Consider the following 16,073-nt stretch of genomic DNA (forward strand, 5'->3'; position numbering starts at 1 on the left):
TCAACACCATCATACCAGAAATCCTGGACCCACTCCAATTCACATACCGCCCAAACGGATCCACAGATGACGCAGTCTCTATTGCACTTCACACTGCCCTCTTCCAACTGGACAAAAGGAACACCTACATGAGAATGCTGTTCAGCGTTCAACACCATAGTGCCCTCCAAGCTCATCACTAAGCTAAAGACCCTGGGACTGAACACATCCCTTTGCACCTGGATCCTGGATTTCCTGATGGGCCGCCCCCAGGTGGTGAGGGTAGGCAGCAACACATCCGCCACACTGACCCCCAGCACGGAGGCCCATCRAGGGTGTGTGCTTAGTCCCCTCCTGTACCGCCTGTTCACCTACGACTGCGAGGCCACACACGATATCCAACACGACGGTAATATGCCTGACCACTCACGACGATGAGACAACATACAGGGAGGAGGTCAGTGACCTGCCAGGACTGCCAGGACAACAACTACTCCCACAAGTGAGAAAGACAAAAAAGCTGATTTTTGATTACAGGAAAAGGAGGGCCGAGCCTGACTGGTTGATCACTTCTTGGTATGGCAACTTCTCAGCATCCGACTGCAAGGCGCTACAGAGAGTAATGTGTACGGCCCAGTACATCACTAGGACTGACGCTCCTGCCTTCAGGACCTCTATACCAGGCGGTGCCAGAGGAATGCCCTACAAATTGTCAAAAACTCAAGCCACCCAAGTCATAGACTGTTCTCTCTGCTACCGCATGGCAAGCAGTAACGGAGAGCCAAGTCTGGGACCAAAAGGCTCCTGAACAGTTTCTACCCCAAGCCATAAGACTGCTGAACAACCATTAATCAAATGGCTCCCAGACTATTTGCATGACCCCCTTTTGCACTTACTCTCTTACTGGAATCTAACCATAAACTCTCGCTCGCTCGCTCGCTCGCTCGCACGCACGCACGCACGCACGCACGCACGCACGCACCAGCACGCACGCACGCACGCACGCACGCAGCACGCACACACGCACACACACACACACACACACACAAACTGCTACTATCTGTTTATTATCTATTTATAGTCACTTTACCTCTACCTACATGCACATACCTCAATTACTCTCGACTGACCGTTCCCCTCACAATTACCAGTACCCATTGTATGTAGCCTCGTTATTGTTATTTTATTGTGTTACTATTTTTCCTTTAATTTATTTACCAAATGTTTAAACTTTTTTTAAGGGCTTGGAAGTAAGCATTTCACACTAAGGTCTACACCTGTTGTGTTCAGCGCATGTGACTAATAACATTTMATTTTATTTGACTGTCAATAATTGACCACTGCCACCATTACTGTGGTCACCACTTCTACATCCAGCTGAACAAATAGCAAGTCAGCACTTTTTGCCATTCAATAACAGCGAATGCAGATCTACCTGTCAAACAGAGGCTTATCCCCACAGTCAAAGGCTTCCTGTAGATCCTTTACCAGGTTAGCCTGCCCTGGCATTCGAAAGAGGCCCTCCTCATCCAGACCTCGTTCCTTTATGAAGTCCACACACTGCTCCACCAGAAGAGGTGCCAGGCGGTGCCCAAATTTCGTCTCATACTGGACGGTGTCTTCTAAATGCTGGCCAAATATCCCTGCAGGCAAAAAACATGGTTTACATACAGTATATGGTTCTGTATTTCAGTATTTTATGATGGTTGTCATTCATTCAATTCAAAAAGTTTTAACATATTAAAATGACAAATCAATGGWAAGTTATCATCAGGAATACCAATATGCAGTTTGTCAACATTCAGTAGTTGGATGAACAGTAAACACAAAATGCAAATTAAATAAAGGAGAAACAGAGAGGAAGGAAAAACAGTTCAGACAGTCTTCACATCTACATCGATCAATCGCGCACCGCATCTCACCTGATTGTGCGCAACACCGCCTCTCAACACAGTCGCAACCACTAGACCCTGACAGATCAGAGTAGTCGTAGTACGTCATCGAGCAAGTGCTACACAGAATCAGAGCGCGCTTTTCATACATTCCAAAGCCACATTTACCAAGCAGCGACGGTCGAAGTAATTCAATCCAGTCTGGCTCGTGCACTCGAGATGACTGGTTTTCTAATAACACGTAATGACACATCTAGACGTTGGTAATAGCGCAGCGTCCGAGCAGACGTGAGAAGAGGATGAGCAAGAGATAAAAGGTTTGGTGGCAGATAGGCAGCACATAAAAATTTAAATAACAGACAGGAAGCGTCACGGGTTCTGCCAGCAGTATTCCTGTTAACGACAGTTCTATAAATTGGCAACAGTTCTATTCTTGATGGAAAGCGAGAACTGGAAAGCGAGAACTGGAAAGCATTCCTGCAGCCATGTAAATTCGAGACGATGGAAACGAAATACACTCCAGTGCAACAGAACATTCAGGGGCCAATACAAAACGTGCCAATAGGCCTCAAATACTGTACAGATGAAATCCTGCTGTTATCAGCAATCTCGTGCATATCCTCCTGATGTAAAATGGAAATGATAGCCAACCGTTTTCAGTTTAGGCCCTATTTACATGAATTAGACATGTCGGGCTAAAGAAGAGTGATCTTCGTCATTGCACGCWCCTTTGAAAATGTAATGTATGAAGCCACAAGTACTGTCTACAATACAGTGCCTCCCTTCCAGTTCCAGAGAGTTGGTTGGTTTAAAGTTACGGCAATGATCACAGACATACTGTGATCCTCCTATTTATAACGTCATTTTTGTAACATAATATCTGTATATTCAGCTGCCTCCACACAACCTAGCCTAGTTATATTTCTGGACACACGTCAAGGATAGTAGCATACAGTAGACTAGCCTCCAGTGCAACGTTAGCAACTGAAGACTTCGAGCTCTGAAAGGACCTTTTATTCGGTTCTGAACATACAGTGCATTCGGAAAGTATTCAGACCCCTTGTCTTTTTCCACATTTTGTTAATTACAGMATTATTCTCAAATATATTACACAATGACAAAAACATTTTAGAMATTTTTGCAAATGTATATAAAAAATATATTTAAAAAAGATCACATTTACATAAGTATTCAGACTCTTTACTCAGTACTTTGTTGTAGCTCCTTTGGCAGCGATTACAACCTCGAGTCTTCTTGGGTATGACATTAAAAGCTTGGCACACAGATCCTCTCAAGCTCTGTCAGGTTGGATGGGGAGCATCGCTRCACAGCTATTTTCAGGTTTCTCCAGAGATGTTTGATYGGGTTCAAGTCCGGGCTCTGGCTGGGCCACTCAAGGACATTCAGAGACTTGTCCAGAACCCACTCCTGCAATGTCTTGGCTGTTTGCTTAGGGTCGTTGTCCTGTTGGAAGGTGAACCTTCGCCCCAGTCTCATGTCCTGAGAACTGGGGCGAAGCAGGTTTTCATCAAGGAACTCTCTGTACTTTGCTCCGTTCATCTTTCCCTCGATCCTGACTMGTCTCCCAGTCCCTGCYGCTGAAAAACATCCCCACAGCATGATGCTGCCACCACCATGCTTCACCGTGATGCTTGGCATTCAGGACAAAGAGTTCAATCTTGGTTTAATCAGACCAGAGAATGGTCTGACAGTCCTTTAGGTGCCTTTTGGCAAACTCCAARCAGGCTGTCATGAGCCTTTTATTGAGGAGTGGCCTCTGTCTGGCCACTCTACCATAAAGGCCTGATTGGTGAAGTGCTGCAGAGATGGTTGTTCTTCCATTTAAGAATGATGGAAGCCACTGTGTTCTTGGGGACCTTCAATGCTACATACATTTTGTGTTACCCTTCCCCAGATCTGATCCTCGACACAATCCTGTCTCAGAGCTTTACGGACAATTCCTTCAGCCTCATGGCTTGGTTTTTACTTTGACATGTACTGTCAACTGTGGGACCTTATATAGACAGGTGTGTGCCTTTCCAAATCATGTYCAATCAATTGAATTTACCAMAGGTGGACTCCAATAAATTTGTAGAAACATCTCAAGGATGATCAATGGAAACAGGATGCACTTGAGCTCAATTTCGAGTCTCATAGCAAAGGGTCTGAATACTTATGTAAATAAGGTATTTCTGTTGAAATTTTTTTTTTTTTATGTTTTTGCTTTGTCATTATGGGGGTATTGTGTGTGATTGACAAATATTTTTTATTTATTTAATCAATTTTAGAATAAGGCTGTAACGTAACAAAATGTGGAAAAAGTCAAGGGGTCTGAATACTTTTCGAATGCACAGTACGTCATAAAATTATCTTCTGTCTATCAAACCACTGACCCCATAAAGCACTAGACAAAGACGTTTGAGTGACATATACAAAGAGCATAATGTGAGCCCGTACCAGAATATGCTTTCACTGAGATTTAGAGTGCATTTTGTAATCATTCTGTCTAGTAATATAACTCTGGGCAAAGCAGTTTACCTCTAGCCCGGCTAAACCAGCCTGAACAAAGCAAAACAACGGTGAAACATAGCAAAATSATTTGGAATGCCAGGCTARTTTACCTCCTCCAAAGGGTGCCCAGATGACCCGTCTTATGGCCTTGACCCAGTCATCCATGTCACTCTGAGAGTTGGCCATGAGCAGAAAGGCCTCATGACTGAGCGCAGCACGGTCCTTTTCTCCTCCTGGACCACCTGAGCGAGAAAGAGAGAGAGAAAGAGAAAGAGAAAGAAAAAGAGCAAGAGAGAGATGAAGAGAGAGAAATTGAGAGAAAGAAAGAAAGAGAGATGGAGAGAGAAAGAGAGATGGAGAGAGTGAGAAAGACAAAGAGAGAGAYGGAGCGAGAGAGATRAGTGGAATTAGTCTTTGAAAAGTACATATTTTTGCCAGACTCCAATCTTGGGGAAGACTGGACTGATGTTAATTAAAGGTTGATGAGTCCAGCAGCCACTTCAATATCCTCCCATGTTTTTCCCCATACCACAGCTCTACAGGGGGAGATGGTGTCCTTCAAGATCCCATCCCTGTACTAGGCTACAATATGAGATATTGTGAATGGTCAACAACCTCTGACTCCTCAAAAATCTAATTGTCAAAATTAAAATTCTGATTCGATTTTCAGCAAATCAAGCTAATTATCATCTGCCCTCATCTCAGACCTATCAGTAAATAATGTTGTAACTGGCATTAGTACCACTAGATGGTGGAGTTGATTTGTTTAGAATATAGTGACAGCTACAAACTTAACAGAATGACTGAAATACCGATATAGACTACGTGTCTCAATTGATTGACCCTAATTGTCACATTTAAGTGATTAATCAGATATAATTATTTAGATGTCATTTTACTGTGGTCCAGTTATATGTTAYGGTATCTCTTGCCATGTTACTCAATAGCATTTACCTTCGGTCCAGTTATATGTTATGGTATCTCTTGCCATGTTACTCAATAGCATTTAGCTTCGGGAAGGTAAACCAAATATAAACAGCAGTGCCATAAAGTTAATTGCCTTTGTCACCCAGCTCAGCAAACTCACACCTTTATCACTGAGCAGACCAGTTGCTGTGTACTCATGTGACCCCTACACTCTTAGAWAAAAGGGTTCCAAAAGGGTTCTTCGGCTTTCCCCATAGGAGAACCCTTTTARGTTCCAGATAGAACCCTTTTTGGTTCCATGTTGAACCCTCGRTGGAAAGGGTTTTACCCTTTGGTTTATTTGGTTTACCTTCCCGAAGCTAAATGCTATTGAGTGCATTTTAATGTAACAAATCAAAATGAATACAATYTGAACAACATAATAATAGAATATTGCACCATATCAAAGAAAAATAAATAACAATGTGTAAAACTGCAGCATCCCACTTAAAACATCAAACTGGTGCATATTTTCTCTCTTCTTTAGAGGGAACGGATGTGGCCACTATGCAGAGTCTCCCTGTCATGACTTTAGTAAGGTAGGTAGACAGAGGCCTTGTTCTTCCACCAGCTCAGAGGATCTGGAGAGGGGCTCCTCCAAATAGGATTGGACCTCCATTATGGCATCTACTGAGGGATTCCTTCGTACTGCTTCCCCAGTTGCTCTCTCGTCAAACAGCATCCAAACAGCAGACGCTTGTGGCACTACTGCTGGTGCTTCTACTCCATCTGATCTCTCTTCTTCTTATTGCCCTGGTGCCTGARCCAGCTGACTGCTGGGGCTGTCCCTCCCTGCTGCTGAGGTTATTCTTTGAAGAGCCTCATCAATCGCTCTGGCATCACTGAAAGCTAACTTCTTAAACCTGGGGTCAAGTGCAGCAGTTTCTGATAGCACGTGATTATATTCCATTCTGTGGAACTTTCTGTCCATTGATGAACATAGGGTGTCCATSAACTCTGTCACRTGTCCTGTGGTTACATTTGCTTCTCTCTGGTGGCTGGCTGTGATTCGCTGCAGACCCTTACACAGGAGTATCATTTTTGAGGCTGTCACATAGCTGAAAAGAKAGAACAGTAAYWTWTTAGTTCAGGTTCATGTTTTGTCTACTGATACTACATTCTCATCTACTGCTCATATACATATATAATACTGGATTAAATAATGATGTAGTAATAACTGTTTACTGTACCTCTCTCCACTGATCTCCACAGTGACCTGCTCAAAGGGTTCCAGGACTCTGTACACCTCCTCCACCACCTCCCATTCCTCTTGGGTCMGAGCATCAACAGGTGMATTGACAATGGCCAGGGTAGAGATGATGGCATCCTTTGACTCAAGAAACCGCTTCAACATATAAAATGTTGAATTCCACCTTGTAGTGCAGTCTTGTTTAGGCCTCAGCTCAGGCATCTCCATCTGGCGTTGTGTAGACTTTAGTTTTTCAGCACCTACTGTGCTCCTGTGGAAGTATTCCACAGCTGCTTTSACTTTGTCCACAGTGGGCTTCATCACCTTCAGAGCATCTCTTACAATCAGGTTGATTGTGTGGGCAAGACATGGATGATGRGTCCATTTAAACATTTTCATGGCTTTGGTTATGTTAGCTGCATTGTCGCTAACACAACATACCACTTTTCCATCTACTTGCCATTCTCAACAGTTTCTCTGTCAAGTTCTCTGAGGAGTGTCTGTCGCTGAACTCAAAGCAGTCTAGAAGACAGCTAGACATCAAAAAATCTTCAATAAAGTGACATGTAACCGACATGTAAGAAGTGGTTAYCCTTGATGTCCAGCASTCAGTGGTAAGGCAAACTGCAGTAGCTTTTTGGACTCTTTCCCGCACTGAAGCCTGTATGCTCTCGTACAGTTATGGAATAMGTGATTTTGAAAGGGTTTTCCTGCTTGGAATTGTGTACATTGGATTTAGACTATTGCTATAATAATTTCTAAAAACCTGTGCTCCACGATCGAAAATGGCTGGAAATCGGTGGGAATCATTTTAGCCAATATGCAATATCAATTTGGCCTTGTTTTGCTACAGACTTTGGCATAAACTGGTCCATAGAAGACTGCGTTGCTGTGGGTCACAGAGTAGAGCCTACTTGACTGAGTGGATACGTTGAGGTGCTGGCTCCACCACTATCACTAGCAGGCCCGCTAGTTTCTCGAAGCTCCGCTACAGCTAGCTTCACAGTTGGGTGCACAGTTCACATATGCCGGTGTAGGTTGTGCGTARAATCGGCTTGATRGGAGATTTTGTTTTGGCAAATTCTACACTGTGCTCTAACATTGTSTACATTATTAAAATGCATCCAAATGCTACTGTGCTTCCGACTCATTTTCCAGCTATTGTTTTCATAGCTGTCCTTCCTCTCTCTCCTCGGCTTCTAAGTGTGTGACTAGTGTGAGCAACTAGTGCTAGCAATCTCAAAATGGAAATATCTGACACAAATAAACAAGTAACAGAATCCATCTCCTCAGTACCTGTAAATGAATGAAGTTGACACCGACCAGAATAATTATCCTTCGGAATAGGGTCCTCCTCTCGCATATTGCTTGGTCTGCTGCTCCATCATTGTAAGCTTGCATGCATGATATTATACATGCTACGATTTTTTGAGATTGTAAAATATGTTATTTAGCTTACTGTTTAAGAATGATTAATAGCCAGAATAGTGGTTTCACTGTGAAGCTAATATTGCATTGGGAATGATAATGTGGCTTCGTCTAATAGCAGATAGGGCGGTTCTAGTGTGAGTAGGTTGTGCATTTGATGGCGTAATGTTCTTGCTAGGCTGTGCATTGTGATGTAGGCTTGCAGATGTGAGTAGACTTGCATTGTGAGTAGGCTTGTAGGGTTGCAATTGGGAGTAGGCTTGCATTGTGAGTAGGATTGTAAGGCTTGCATTGTGAGTAGGCGTTTTAGGCTTGCATTGTGAGTAGGCTTGTGAGGCTTGCATTGTGAGTAGGCTTGCATTATGAGTGGCTTGTAGGCTTGCAGTATGTGAGTAAGGGCTTGCATTGTGAGTAGGCTTGCATTGTTTGAGTAGGCGTTGCATATGTGAGGTAGGCTTGGAGGCTTGCATTGTGAGTAGGCTTGCATTGTGAGTAGGGCTTGCATTATGAGTTAGCTTGTAGGGCTTGCATTGTGAGTAGGCTTGCATTTTGAGGAGGCTTGTAGGCTTGCATGTGTGAGTAGGCTTGCATTGTGAGTAGCGCTTGGCATTATGAGTTAGGCTTGCATTGCTGAGTAGGCGGTTGCATTATGAGTAGGCTTGTAGGCCTTGCATTGTGAGTAGGCTTGCATTGTTGAGTTAGCTTAGCATTAGTGAGTAGGTCGTGTAGGGTGGCATTGTGAGTAAGGCTTTGGCATTGTAGTGTAAATGGTAGGCTTGCATTGTGAGTAGCTGTTCCTGATGGTAGGCTTAGGTCGGCATTGATGGATTTGGCTTGCTTGCATAGTATGTAGGCTTGCATTGTGGATGTAGTGCTATGTAGTGGCTTGCATTGGGTGAAGCTCTCTTAGGTCGTGCTTGCATTGTGAGTAGGCTTGTAGGCTTGCTTGTGAAGTAGGCTTGTAGGCTGTGCATTGTGGAGTAGGGCTTGTAGGCTTGCATTGTGAGTAGGCGTGCTAGGCCTGGAGCTGGATGAAAGTTAGGCTTGCATTGTGGAACGATTAGGGCAGTCGTGTAGGCTTGCATTGTGAGTAGGCTTGCATTGTGAGTAATTCATATAACTATCACACCGTGCATATTATTTTAAATGACATTGATTTTCAAGATTTATATTCGTTGATAACTAATATTGAAAGGTGATATGATGCATTCTAACTAGATTAGAAGGCCTAGGCTTCTTCATCCTAATGGAASCTAAATGCATTGGATACAAAACAAATACTGGCATGTGATAAAGGACAACATGTCCAATATAATTATGTAAATGTGTATCAAACAGAAATATATATTCAATTAAATGAATACAGCATTGTWATATGATTGATGCCTTTCTCTCCTTGCAGTGGATTAGACAGATGCAGTCACCAGATACTGTAGATGCCCAAGCCTCAAAACCAGAAACATGAGACATCAACAATTGTAGTTTTAAATAAATGTTAACTTTTTATTGTTTTTCCTGTATCAGTGCATGAGTCCTTAAAACACAGTCCATTGTACAAAATAAATAATTACCAAGTGAGGGATTTCAAGGAGATTAACCTCCAACATTCATAAGCTTGTTCAGTACATAAGCTTGTTCAGCCACAGGTTGTTTTTTTTATAGACAGGACCGGAGTTTAGTTTTTTTGTTCCAGCCCTTCACTAACACCTAATTCAACTAATTGTGGTCTAAATTGAAGACTTGTTCAATGTGCAATCCCCTGGGTCAGACATCACATCTGTATCTTAGAATCTCATAAATTACAATGTCYTAACAAATCTGCATGATACACAATAACATGTGTGAATCTATTTCTATCTAACATTGTGATGTAACACTCCTGAATAATATCCTGGRATATGGTGATTATGCTGGTGCCTGGGAAGTTCACACCAAGTTATTTACATCTGCAGGGTGTCATGGTGGGATCCTTCATCCTGGAACAAGTAGAGACAAGGGAGTAATTAACCTCACTGCTCAAATTTCACTAACGTTACTGGTTCAAGTTGCTGAAGCCACAACTACCTTTATTAATGTGCAATCGTTTTGTTAACRGTTTTGCATATTTTTAGGSTTGGTCAAGTTGTTTGCAGTAAGAGTAGAATTCCTTAGCTTCTAATTTGAACTAGTAACACCAACCCCAATGGTGCAACACAATAGGGGAAGGGAATGTGGCAAGAAAACGTTAGCTAGGTAAACAGACACTGCATACAGCTAGCTAGCAAAACAGACTCGTCAACAAAATGCACAAATAACTTGGCTGGCTAGCAAGCCTAGACTGAACAATACACAATGAACAGCTGTTGTTAATGTTTTACCTCCAAACGAGTCGGGCAGGACTGTTTTCTCCTGCCAAGYCAATGTAATGGAGTGAAACGGGATCAGGTGCCCACTTTAGTTCCTGAAAATAAAATACAAAATAWTTGCGACATGTCTTTAGCTGGCTAGCAAGTTCACCAGTTCATGATTTAGACTGTCAGATTCTTCACAATTGACCCATTGCTGAATCTACGATTAGTTAATTTAGTTGTTCATCTCTAAACATACGATAAGCAGGATGAGATCGCCTGCTAGCTAGTTATCGTGTCCGCCCCATCTGGTCACACACTGGTTGAATCAACGTTGTTTCCACGTCACTTCAATTAAATTACATTGAACCAACATGGAATAGATGTTGAATTGACRTGTTAGCTAGCTAACTTGGCAACAAGCGGATAAACACCAGTTACTCAGCATTTTAATCAAACATTCATATGAAAGTAATTTGTTGATTTTTTAAAACATAATTTCATGAATAAACAAACGTTATACTTACATTTCGCAAAAGTATTCCTTTTTCTTCTGGAAAATGCTATCCCAAGCGGGGACTTCTGTCGGCCATTAATTCAGATGTTTTTTWAAATAACTTTCGCTGCGTCGCAAGGTGTTAAGGGATTTAATTTTTWAATTTTATTAGGCTCACTATCAGGGAAAGGATGATACCTTGTCAGTTGTAGAACTGAATGCATTTCAATGAAATGTGTCTTCCGCATTTAACCCAACCCTTCTGAATCAGAGAGGTGCAGGGGGTTGCCTAAATCGACATCCACGCCTTCGGCGCCCGGCGAACAGTGTCTCCCTGTACTGCCTTGCTCAGGGGTAAACGACAGATTCTTACCTTGTCAGCTCGGTGATTCGATCCAGCAACCTTCCGGTTACTGGCCCAATGCTCTAACCAACGGCAAAAGCTAGTCTTACTGGGGTCCGATATAAACATTAACATGTATGTGTGTGCATCTATCAGTTACACATAAAATCAGCAAAAAAATAAACGTCCTCTCACTGCGTTTATTTTCAGCAAACTTAACATGTGTAAATATTTGTATGAACATAACAAGATTCAACAACTGAGACATACACTGAACAAGTTCCATAGACATGTGACAAACATACATTTTATAATGTGTCCCTGAACAAAGGGGGGGTGGGGGTCAAAATCAAAAGTAACAGTCAATATCTGGTGTGGCCACCAGTTGCATTAAGTACTGCAGTGCAACTACTCCTCATGGACTGCACCAGATTTGCCCATTCTTGCTGTGAGATGTTACCCCACTCTTCCACCAAGGCACCTGCAAGTTCCCAGACATTTCTGGGGGGAATGGCCCTAGCCCTCACCCTCTGATCCAACAGGTCCCAGACGTGCTCAATGGGATTGAGATCCGGGCTCTTCGTTGGCAATGCCAGAACACTAACATTACTGTCTTGCAGGAAATCACGCACAGAACGAGCAGTATGGCTGGTGGCATTGTCATGCTGGAGGGTCATGTCAGGATGAGCCTGCAGGATGGGTACCACATGAGGGAGAGGAGATGTCTTCCCTGAACGCACAGCGTTGAGATTGCCAGCAATGACAACAAGCTCAGTCCGATGATGCTGTGACACACCGCCTAGACCATGACGGACACTCCACCTCCAAATCGATCCCGCTCCAGAGTAAAGGCCTCGGTGTAACGCTCATTCCTTCGACGATAAACGCCTGGTGAGGCAAAACCACAACTCCACGACCGCAATTTCCAAACGCCTGAAGGTACCACCGTTCACCTGTACAAACAATAGTACGCAAGTATAACAACATGGGACCACACAGCCGTCCTACCGCTCAGGAAGGAGACGCGTTCTGTCTCCTAGAGATGAATGTACTTTGGTGCGAAAAGTGCAAATCAATCCCAGAACACAGCAAAGGACCTTGTGAAGATACTGGAGGAAACAGGTACAAAAGTGTCTATATCCACAGTAAAAACGAGTCCTATATTGACATAACCTGAAAAGCCGCTCAGCAAGGAAGAAGCCACTGCTCCAAAACCGCCATAAAAAAAAGCCAGACTACATGGGGACAAAGATCGTACTTTTTGGAGAAATGTGCTCTGGTCTAATGAAACAAAAATATAACTGTTTGGCCATAATGACCTTTGTTATGTTTGGAGGAAAAAGGGGAGGCTCGGAAGCCGAAGATCACCATCTCAACCGTGAAGCAGGGGTGGCAGCATCATGTTGTGGGGTGCTTTGGTGCAGGGAGACTGGTGCACTTCACAAAATAGATGGCATCATGAGGGAGGAAAATTATGGTGGATATATTGATGCAACATCCCACCGACATCAGTCAGGAAGTTAAAGCTGGGTCGCAAATGTGTCTTCCAAAAGGACAATGACCCCAAGCATACTTCCAAAGTTGTGGCAAAAGGCAACAAAGTCAAGGTATTGGAGTGGCCATCACAAGCCATGACCGTCCTATAGAAAATGTGTGGGCAGACTGCAAAGCGTGTGCGAGCAAGGATGCCTACAATCCTGACTCAGTTACACCAGCTCTGTCAGGAGGAATGGGCCAAAATTCACCCAACTTATTGTGGGAACCTTGTGGAAGGCTACCCGAAACATTTGACCCAAGTTAAACAATTTAAAGGCAATGCTACCAAATACTAATTGAGTGTATGTAAACATCTGACCCACTGGGAATGTGATGAAAGAAATAAACGCTGAAATAAATAATTCTCTCTACTATTATTCTGACATTTCACATTCTTAAAATAAAGTGGTTGTCACAGCTGTCAAAAAGAGGAGACCAAGGCACAGCATGCATACATTCTTCTTTATTCTAAGAATTAACAGCTATACAAATGAGTGCTGACAGGTAACTACACATAGACAAGAACCCACCAACACCAAAGTGAAAATGGCTACCTAAATATGATCCCCAATCAGAGACAACGATAAACAGCTGCCTCTGATTGGGAACCATATCATGCCACCATAGATATATAAATCACCTAGACCTACAACAACCCTTGACATACAAAAACCCTAGACAATACAAAAACGAACGTACCCACCCTAGTCACACCCTGACCTAACCAAAATATAAAGAAAACAGAGATATCTCAGGTCAGGGCGTGACAGTGGTGATCCTAACTGACCTAAGACAGGGAATATTTTTACTAGGATTAAATGTCAGGAATTGTGAGAAACTGAGTTMAAATGTATTTGGCTAAGGTGTATGTAAACTTCCGACTTCAACTGTATATCCTTGTATTGCTACTGCTGTATCATCAAATGAATAATCTAAGTGAGTCTCAGACATGGCTAATATATGAATGTTATCTATTGTCAGCAAGTTATTGATTTCATGAACCTTATTTATAGGGCTACATATATTAATATGGGCTATTTTCAGCCCTTTCCTGGGCAGTTTATCCGAGATAGACATAATATGGAAAAGAACAAACAAACCAAAAAAGACAGAAAAACATTCAGCAGTCCAATAATCAGTTGGTCTGTGTAAGTGTGTGTGTGTGTGTGTGTGTGTGTGTGTGTGTGTGTGTGTGTGTGTGTGTGTGTGTGTGTGTGTGTGTGTGTGTGTGTGTGTGTGTGTGTGTGTGTGTGTGCTGCAGGGTTGAAGCTGCAAACCCATGGGCTTGGCGATCTCATCCCTTCCAGGCTTTTCAGATAAACGATACCCTCGCGGCATACAGTGGGTGTGGCATGTAGTACGCAGATAGACTCTACTCAGCATACATGGCGTTGGGACATGCCAATGTTGACGCCCTGCCTCGAAATTCTGCCTCAAAACCATCAATACACACTGAATTCACCTGCACWGTTGATCTCAATTATTATTGGTCACCTCATTACCGCTCCCTAAAACATGATATTTGTGTCCTGTTGCAACCCAAGTCTTTCAAGATACACTATATATACAAAAGTATGTGGACGCCCCTTCAAATTGTGGATTTGGGTATTTCAGCTAAGCGTCAGCTGGAGTGATGTCAAGCTCACCACCATTGGACTCTGGAGTAGTAGAAAAGTKTTCTTCTCTAGTAATGAATCACTTTTCACCATCTGGCAGTCCAGGTTTGCCGGATGCCAATTTTTTTTTACCTGCCCSAATGCATAGTGCCAACTGTAAAGTTTGGTCGAGGAAGAATAATGATTTGGGGCTGTTTTTCATGGTTCGGGCTAGGCCCCTTAGTTCCTGTGAAGGGAAATCTTAACGCTACAGCATAAAATGACATTATAGACGATTCTGTGCTTCCACCTTTGTGGCAACAGTTTGAGGAAGACCCTTTCCTGTTTCAGGATGACAATGCACTCGTGCACAAAGCGAGGCCCATACAGAAATGGTTTGTAGAGATCGGTGTGGAAGAACTTGACTGGCCTCCACAGAGCCTTGACCTCAACCCAATCGAACATCTTTGAGATTAATTGGAACGCCGACAGCGAGCCAGGCCTAATCGCCCAACATCACTGCCCGACCTCACTAATGCTCGTGGCTGAATGGAAGCAATCCCCACAGCAATGTTCCAACATATAGTTGGAAAGCCTTCCCAGAAGAGTGGAGGCTGTTATAGCCCATGATTTTGGAATGAGATGTTCGGTGAGCATGTGTCCACATACTTTTGGTCATGTAGTGTATGTTCGCCCTATGGTTGGTATTGTCATCGCAACAACTTAGTCCTTTTTTAACAGACTAAGGGCAATTTATCTATTTGACAAGTATACTGTAAAGTATTTCCTTGGTTACTTGACAATATGTATGAATGGAAATTAACATTGGTGTAGCCTACTGACTGTTATTATTTTATTTGTTAATAGTTTCCTATTTACGTTATCTAAAAGTGTCATTTCTTATCAAGATCAGGGGGAAAATAACCATGGACTGTCCACATTTGAAATGTGTAACTACATCAAGTCAATCAGGGGATTGATTTATTTGTGCCAGAAGGACGTGGGCTGGAGTCGTATCTGCGTGATACGGTAGGCCTATACTGTATGTGCGCACTGAAGGCAGCGTCCCTAACCGCTAAACCACCCCAGGCCACAATTGAATTCAATTTTGACAGTTAATTCATAACCTTAGGATACACTAGACATTTGTACGTCATAGTCTGGTGGAGACCATGTTCTATCTTGTGTTATTAATCTATATAAAACGACGGTTGTTGATGTGTATGGCTGAATTTTAGATAAATGTTTGTACATTTGAATGTTGCAGTAACAGGGCCTAGGCCTAGAGTTTGCGCAATCAAGAGAGAATATTAATTTGATAGCAAGCCTGATCCCAGTGATTCGACTACCTCTGCATGGAGAGAAAGAGATCTGCTAATTTTCAGCCACTCACAAGGCTCATTTGAATTTCCTGATGCGGCACGAAAATTCTCTGCAACAGAAGTGTGATCAAGTTAAGAGCCGACATCTGTAGATAGATTTCCTGTTAGTGCATTGCTACTATATTACTATAGTCTTAGAATCAGTTGAAACCCCTTATGCCCGAGTAAAAAGTAATGAGAATTCCCTTGCCTTCATAAAATATTGCATTATGATCCTATCATTTGACTGGTGGAATATTGGTTCTGTGAAGGTATACTRTATTTCCCACTTGTYTTCTGCTTCAAAACAACTTACTCATATACCAGACAGGCATAAAGCAATAATGCCCAGCTAGCTGCTGCCATCTGATATGAACTTCAATAAAACAGAGAATAAATGGACTCCCACTGTAGGAGGTGATCATATCATTCACCAAATATAATACCTTC

The 16,073-nt window shown here is 42.7% G+C and overlaps 1 protein-coding gene across 4 annotated transcripts in view; it reads right to left on the minus strand.

The window, feature by feature from the left end:
• Positions 1-16,073, minus strand: part of LOC111978568 (rho GTPase-activating protein 22) — a 37,303-nt gene that overhangs the window by 4,387 nt on the left and 16,843 nt on the right. For 2 of the 4 annotated variants that reach the window (XM_024008683.3, XM_024008685.2), the window contains 2 exons: positions 4,493-4,624; positions 1,415-1,622 (listed from right to left, as the gene is read on the minus strand). In XM_024008683.3, coding sequence (XP_023864451.1) covers positions 1,415-1,622; positions 4,493-4,624 — 340 coding nt within the window. Of the gene's footprint in view, positions 1-1,414; positions 1,623-1,901; positions 2,646-4,492; positions 4,625-9,447; positions 9,942-10,322; positions 10,406-16,073 lie in introns of those variants that run through there. The other 2 variants (XM_024008684.2, XR_002879192.3) reach the window with 2 other exon arrangements.

The sequence above is a fragment of the Salvelinus sp. IW2-2015 genome, linkage group LG18 (genome assembly GCF_002910315.2).
Source record: "Salvelinus sp. IW2-2015 linkage group LG18, ASM291031v2, whole genome shotgun sequence".
NCBI lineage: Eukaryota > Metazoa > Chordata > Actinopteri > Salmoniformes > Salmonidae > Salvelinus > Salvelinus sp. IW2-2015.